Genomic DNA, 8,162 nt, shown 5'->3' on the forward strand with positions numbered 1-8,162 from the left:
TTATACGCGACATTGCCCTGAGTTAAACGCGTGTATACGCGGGTATGTGTATAGCCAACCCGCGTGTATGTATTAAAACACTTAAAAAAATATAACACTCCTTATTTTCGGGCGGAGATCGCGGGTTTTACCTGCTGATCACCTATTAGTGCCCGTGGCCCAACTGTTCCCAACCAACTCCTAACTAAAAAACTACTTTGGAGATGGTATAAAAAGACCTCAAAGGGAAGGCCTAAGGAGGAGAGAAGGGAGAGAAAGGTTATTATGCTGAGATTTTTCCCTTGACCAGGTCTGAAGTTCCTTGTGCCTTCTGCACTTCCCCCATTTTGTGCAGGAAACCTTTGTTTCCTTGTGTGTTGATGTTCATCCACCATTTATGACATCATGGAGAGAGTCATGGAAGGAGTTTGTTAGAGGCTTGAGGCTGGAACGGATTCGGAAGGAAGCTTTGCTTGGAGCCTGCTGAAGGTGACTCAGGTGAAAATATTCCTTTTTATGTACTTTATTTGTCTATAATAAAATAAACACATGTCTTGGTTCCCGAAATGAATCTTCTTTGTGTTAATGATATTCATGTTTAGAATTCATATATAAAAGGTTGTTTGGATTTCATAACTAACTACCTTTCTTTATAACATGAAGATGGTTTCTTTATAAATTTTGTCCATGTACTGATATGTTCTTTGAATTGGTTGTTTTGCAGGACAAAAGAGAAGAAGGGAACTCCAAGAAGGGTTTGGACCCTAAGGGCCTTCTCAAACGTAGGACCAAAGGTACGTACCCTTATCATAGAATTTGCTTACAATAGCATAATGGTTGTATGAATGCATGTTTCTTTGAATAGATAACTTTCAGTCTGCTAGGGTTTCAACCCAAAAATCCCTAGGGGAGAAATTCCCTCTATCAGAATTGGCGACTCCACTGGGGACAACACTCTTGTTGTTCCTAGTTTGGGTGTTTTTCAAGCCAATCAGGGCTCAGCTGCCTTGTCTGCTTGCTATTACTATCTGGTCTGTTCTTGAACTTTAAGCTTTGCCAGTTTCTTCAGTTTGTTTTTTTTATTTTTCTTGAAGCTTTTCATATACGTTGTTTTTATTAGATACAGAGGCGTATATACGCTTGTTTCTTTGAGTGAACCCGCGTATACGCAGGTTTCCTCAGATACAGTCGCGTATACACGCAATCTGTACTTCAGTACAGTCGCGTATATATTGCAATTTTCAAGATTTATAAATCTTTTTAGTCTCTGAAGGTTTGTCTGGTGGTTTGAGTCAGTCTGAAACAGTCATTTTCCAGTATCAGTTATTTGTTTTACAGCGAGCATCTCGTTCCGAATTCTCTCTGATTATAAGGAGTATTGGTCTTGTTTTTTGTTGATTGCAAGCGTCATCGTTTTTTGCTGAAGCACGCAAGATTTCTTGCTAGGAATCTTGGCTGCTCTGTTTCATTAGGGTGGGAAGATTGAATTCAATCTTTGTGTTAATCTTGCTTTTGGTGACTTTTTGTTTGCTTGACAAAACTGCTTTTTGTGACCATCCACTTCTTTGTTTCATGAAAGTTGTTGATTAACACTTTCTTGGAATTTGTCTTTTTGATCTTTTGGTTTTCGGTGCCAAAGCTTTCATTGCTGCTTTTGATTGTTAAGAGTGATTTCAAACACATTTATTTTTGTTGAGTTTTCATCCATTGCGTGGTGTTGATTCGCAAAAGTGTTTAATTGCCTATTCTTCAATCACAAGTTTCAGTGTTGTTGAAAGCATTTTTTGAAAAGACTCTTTTGTTTGTTGCTTTGAAGAAAATCTTTTGAAAAACTTAGGTTTTGCTTTTTTGAACTTGGTTTTCATTTGGTTTCCTTTTAGTGAAGTGAAAGTGCTTTATGTTTGTCTTAGAACTTGTTTTTAGTGTTTAGACGAAATGAATGGTAACATCTCATATTCCATCCAGTGTTTTTAAACCGGAACCGGTGACCGAACCGGTCCACCTAGCTAACCGGTTTACCGACCGGAACCGGTCTAACCGGGACTGGTTTGGTCTAAACGAACCGGTTTTTAAAAAATACATTAAATAATTAATTTTTAATGAAAAAAAACTATTTTTAAGATGTAAAACCATGATTCCAAGCCAATAGAGACAAAATATGCAAAGTTTGCTCATTTATATACCATGCAAAGGTGAATATATCAAAATGGCACCGAGTGCAATACATATCATCGACAAAATAGCAAAATACATAAGAAATGAGGCTCTAAATGGCCTATAGAGTCCAAAAACCATGCTGCAAGCTATGAGGCCATTGGCCTACTACAAGTCTACAGTGTACACATGATCAATCATCAAGATCATCACCACTACTAGACACATGATCATCATCAGGAGCTACATAGACATCATCTGGTTCAGAGTCTGAGGATGCCTCTGCCTCATCTGCAACATCAGTATCAATGCCACCAATGACAATAGAAGTGGACCTAGTGGAAGCACGAGTTTGTCGACCTGCACGACTAGTGCCTTCCATTGGTTCCTTGCCTTTCCTTGATGCCGTTACTGATCCTGGTTCTGATGCCGCCACATAATCTGCCTCATCCTCCGCTAAAGCCATGTCGATATCAAAATCAGCCTCAAACACAGGATCTTCAGTCTCCTCCACCCATTCTGATGTTGGATCAATATCGTCCAACACAATGGGATCTAGATCAGGTGATTTGCTCATCATTTGGTTCCTCCTCAGTCGAAGGTTGTATTGCACAAAAACAAGATCATTTAACCGTTTTTGTTCCAAACGGTTTCTCTTCTTCGTGTGTATGCGCTCAAAAACAGACCAATTGCGCTCACAACCTGAAGCACTGCAAGTTTGACTGAGGACTCTAATTGCAAACCTTTGCAATTGAGGACACTGGCCACCAAATGACTCCCACCAATGTGCTGCAAAGAAAAAGACAATAATTAGTAACTTAGTTTATAATTTGAATTGTAAAGAACGTAAACAATTTTAACTTGAAATGAAAAACAAAATGGAAATTGGAATTGCTTACCTGGTTGGTCCACATCTCTTGCCATCTTTGCCAAGTTTTTGCCAAAAGTACCACTTGCTTGATTGAAAATAGTAAGCTGTCTATGTATATCCAACTGGTCTACATGGTTAGGGACCATGCGCTCCAAGCAATCAATCAATCCAGCTCTGACCTCCCCATCATGCTGATCTCCTAGCCAATTTTTATAGTGATACCTTGGGTTCAAAAAATACCCGGCTGCATGTATAGGACGATGGAGTTGATTGTTCCATCTGTTATCAATGATCTCCCATATACGGCCATATTTAGCTAACCTGTCATTGTAAGCTGCCCGTATCTGCTCCTTTGCCTGATCCATAGCTTCATAAATGTAGCCCATGGCCAATCTTTCCCCATCCACCAACCTTAGCACCTTAACAAGGGGCTCGGTAATTTTCACAAGCTCTACAGACCTTTTCCAAAAATAAGTGTCTAACACTTTCTTTTTGGTGTCTTTTCCATCTGGTCTACGAGCCCACCGAGATTCAGACCATTCATCAGAGGAAAACATTTTCTGCAAGTTTCTATGTTGACCATTGAGACATTGCAACGTGAGGAAGTGAGTTGCAAATCTCGTAATTGCAGGCCTAACAAGCTCTTTGCCTCCAGTGTGTTTCCTCATTAGGCTCAATACCCATGAGTGGTTGTAAATGTATTTTGTAATGCACTTGGCATGCTCTACAGTGTTTTTTACCCACTCCACCTTGCCTATATCCTCAAGCATGAGGTCTATGCAATGTGCAGCACATGGAGTCCAAAATATGGTCTTATATTTGGCCTCAAGCATCTTTCCAGCAAGAACATAGTTTGAGGCATTATCAGTGATGACCTGCACAACATGCTGCTCCCCAACTTCCTGAATAATGTTATCCAAAAGCTCAAATAGAAGGCTTGCATCCTTTACCCTATCAGATGCATCAACTGATTTCAAAAACATGGTTCCTTGAGGGCAAGAAACAAGGAAATTAATGATAGTGCGGTTCTTTCCATCGGTCCATCCATCTGACATAATGGAACAACCTGTTTTGACCCATGACTCTCTAAACTCAGTCAAATACTCATCAATGGAAGATATCTCTTTTTGCAAAAGAGCTCCCCTCAAGTCATGCATACTAGGGCCTTTGAAGCCCTTTCCTGCAGCTATAACAGAGTCCCACATAGCTTGGTAATAAGGTGAGCGAGCAGCATTAAATGGGATATCTGAATCATACCACCATCTAGCAATGTATTGGTGAGAAGTTTCTTTGCATTGTTTTTTCCAATGCTGATCCAAAGTGGGTTGAGAACTTGGCTGGGAGGAAGTGGGATTAGATTTAGAAGAAGCAATGGTGGCAGAAGATGAGAAATAACTTTGGATGTTTTGTCTCTTTGGTCCTCTTGATGGTTGGCCAACTCCAACAGAAGGATGAACATAGTGAAAGGGGTCATTGGTGGAAGGGATAGAAGTGGAGTCTTGAATCTCAGAGTCATCATACCCACTCTCTTTCATGGCTTCTAATAATTCCCTCTTCCTTGCAATTTCATCTTGGATGGCCTTCTCCCTAGCCTTATCCTCATAAAATTTTTCAAGCTTGGCAATGTATTCTGCCCTAATAGGACCTAACAGTGCATTTGGTGCATCACATGGCTTTACTTGGCCTCTTACCCCAGCCAAGTGTTGTTTCAACCTAAGAATACCCCCACCTCCAATAGATTTATGGCATAATTTGCATATCATTTTTCCCTCAACTACATCACAATGAGCCCATGCACTGTCATTTCCTTTTGGAGCCATGTTTGCTTGAAATAATAACAATTTGTAAATAAATCTTCCATTTAAAAAAAAAATTGCAGCTAAGGAACATGGAAAACCAATGATAAATGTAGGAAAAAAAATGCACATGCAAGCTAAAAAATTTGATAGCATAGAGCTAGAGAGTTCATAGGCTTAGCATAGATGATAGATCATTGAAATGAGAAGTTTATAGCACAAAAAAATTAATTCATGGACAGCAGACCCAAATGAGGAATTATCAAGTGCAAATCCTTACCTGGAAATGCAAAGTAGCTCCCTTAGCCTCCTCTTGATGATGGCAACTCCACTGACAGCTACACACTATCTCCAAAATAGCTCCAACTCTAACTCCAAGATGACTACTTCAGCAAAAACTCCACACTCTCCAAGCTCACAAACAAACTCACAAACACTCACAAACACTCCAAATCAGTTGTGTGAGACAAATGAGGGTGAGAGGGGTGTCTTATAGCAATTGTGAGGGTCTTTTTGGAGGGAAAATCCCTTTCCCTCACCCCCAAAAACCCTAAACCGCCCTCAGCTGCCATAAACCGTCCGCTTTTTACCTTTACCGGCGGCCTGTCCCTAAACCAGCCGGTTTAGGACGGAACCGGCCGGTTAGCAAAAAACCGGCCGGTTAGGACCTAAACCGGCCGGTTTTGACCGGTTAGGTCAAAAATCTGGGCAAATTAGGGTGCTGACCGGGTTTTTTCACCGGTTCTGACCGGTGGGCCTCCTAACCGGCCGGTTAGGCCGGTAACCGGTCAGACCGGAACGGTTTTGAAAACTATGATTCCATCTAGACATTTTAAGTGGCAAGATAAAGATTGATAAGCAAGCAACTTTCATTTTTTGTTGCATCAACATATATTTGTTGCATTAGGATAGATTTGCATATCTTTTTAGGCATCCATAGTTTTGTTAACTTTTGTGAGTGTGGAGTTTGAAAAGAAAAAGAAAAATTTGTTTATTTGAAGTTCCTCTGAACCCTGTAGAGATTACTTTTCATCGAAAAACGAAAACAAGTGCATGTGCATGTAGTTAAGTTTTTATTAATTTCTTTTGCGTCAAAAAACACCACTAGTTTCACTTCCGTTACCTTGTGACTTAAAGAACAGCCTAATAAAATCAAGCGCTAACTAAAATTCACTAGAACTTTTTGTTTTAGTCAGTTACACCAACAAGATTAGGATTTTAGGACCTTGGATTAGGCGAGTGGAGAGTTAACTCTCCAAGGCCATATAAACGTCAAACATAGGAGTCTGAATAACGAGAGAAAATCCAATAGCGTTAGGAAGACCAGGAAAGCTCCGGATCTGGGAGTTAAGCACGAGGGTCTGTGAAGACAGGGAAGAGAGATACCCCCTCTCCTACTTGTCCGAACTTACCTCACGACTGTTCCACCTGGCTTCTGCGACGAGTTGGTATCCATAGTTGCTACTCCTAGGGATCTACACAGGTGGCTACGGAGGGGAATCCCATGGCACCTAAGGTCGACGTTGCATCACTTTCAACAGTACTACTGGAGGGCACCCTTGCGAAGCTTGGGGGCTTGCACCGGCGCAGGCTGTTGTTAGGAGGTTAGCGTAACTTCCTCTGTTACCTTCGCTGATAGGACTGGGCCGTCATTATCCCAGACTATCTTCAGAAGGCCCCTGACTCCACTTTCTTGTATTTTGGTGTCCGGTCCTCATCACCCGGAGCGGAAATACTTGAAAGTTGTTTGACTGGCTGATATCTTTAGGGACTTTATAGTGTGCTCTTTGTTCCTTGTATATAGTGGGCTTTAGGTATTTTTGTCTAGTCACATTTGGACTTTGTGTTCTGAGTGACCAGCTTACCACTCTACCAATCTTGAAAGGCTTTTGGTCGTTCTTTCAAAAGTTGTGGAGTTGCCTCCTCAAGGGCAAAGGTTTTGATTGCTTATCCATATTCCTTGAAAAGTTATTTCTATATTCCCGTAGGGGAAGAGTCCTTGGATCAGTTAGATATGGCCAATATTCCTGTGGAAACCAACCAAGGTGCCCTCCAAAAAGGGGATCCTTGTGCTTTTCCTTTCTTTGGAAACGTTGGTACTCCCTTGATGGCCACTTTGAATATTCCTGGGTTGAATGTTGGACTACCTGTTTGGCTGTGGTCCACTCCGAATATTCCAAATGCTCTTGAAGCTTCTCAGTTGAATGCTTTATTTCAAGGGCATCACATGGGTGCAAATTATTCATCTTCTCTCAAAGAGAAATCTGGGGTTCCTTCTTCTTCTCCTTCTTGTCACAAGAAATCTAAAAAGAGGAGAAAGAGGAAGTCAAAGAAGAAGAATAACTCTATCCTTTCATCTTCAACCTCTGCAAGTCATGTTGGAGATGAGCCTTCAGCCACTGCTAGTCATGCTGGGGGCACAAGTCTAGTCACTGCAAGTCACACTAGCACTTCATCTTCAACCTCTGCCAGTCATGTTGGAGATGAGTCTTCAGCCGCTGCAAGTCATGCTGGGGGCACGAGCCTAGTCACTGCGAGTCATACTAGCAAAGAGTCACCGACCTCTGCAAGTCATGTTCAGGACTCTCCGCAAACCACTGCTAGTCATGTTGGCAGAATGGAGGTTGATAAGAAACCTGGACGTAGAAGTTTTAAACCTAAGTTCCCTTGTAAGATATGCAAGGGAGACCATCTTACTCATTTATGCCCTGGTATTCCAGAGGTTCAAAGGATATGGTCTGAGTCTGAAAGTACTTCTACTCCTAAACCTGATATGGTTTCTCATCAATCCCACCAACCATTCGTTGATAATGTGGTAGAGCCAGTGCAATCGCTAGCCGATTACACTCCTCTTTCGGGGGGTGAAGTGCCTAACAAAAGAGTCTGTTTGATCTCTAGTACAGAGTCTTCTGGTATAGGGGGCATTCCAGTTTCTTCGAATGTTCCCCCTCCAAGTCCTAAGAGTGTTTCCTTTGATTGGGATAGCCTTGTTGAGCCTCGTCTTCTTTCCGCTGTACCTTTCCAAATAAAGGTCAGAGTTAATTCCACAAATGTCTATCGATGTATGGTGGATGAAGGATCCTCTGCAAGTATTATATCCTCTTTGACTTGGAAAGCTTTGGGTTCCCCAAAGTTGTTGACAGCTCAGAGTCAGTTTTTAGCCTATGATAGAAGACCTGGTGAACCTATGGGTGTTCTTCCTCAATTGCCTATCACTGTAGGTGGGAAGACTGTCTTAATCGATATGATGGTGGTTGGTTAATAGCCCTTTAGACTTTAATATGCTACTTGGGCGTGATTATGTCTATGCTATGAATGCTGTGGTGTCTTCACTCTTTCGAGTAATGTGCTTTCCTCATAAC

General features: G+C 41.5%; 1 protein-coding gene across 1 annotated transcript; it reads right to left on the minus strand.

Moving 5' to 3' along the window:
- Positions 1 to 2,028: 2,028 nt before the first annotated feature.
- On the minus strand, positions 2,029 to 5,370 carry LOC149200319 (uncharacterized). Its single transcript, XM_089399556.1, has 2 exons — positions 3,033 to 5,370; positions 2,029 to 2,922 (listed from the first exon to the last, which is right to left on the minus strand). The coding sequence occupies exons 1-2, from the start codon at positions 4,954 to 4,956 to the stop codon at positions 2,327 to 2,329; spliced, it is 2,520 nt and encodes an 839-aa protein (XP_089255682.1). The 5' UTR covers positions 4,957 to 5,370; the 3' UTR covers positions 2,029 to 2,326.
- Positions 5,371 to 8,162: the final 2,792 nt, after the last annotated feature.

This window comes from Pinus tabuliformis, chromosome 2_1 (genome assembly GCF_031772625.1).
Source record: "Pinus tabuliformis cultivar Carrire ecotype Pingquan chromosome 2_1, CPIR1, whole genome shotgun sequence".
NCBI classification, from domain to species: Eukaryota; Viridiplantae; Streptophyta; class Pinopsida; order Pinales; family Pinaceae; genus Pinus; species Pinus tabuliformis.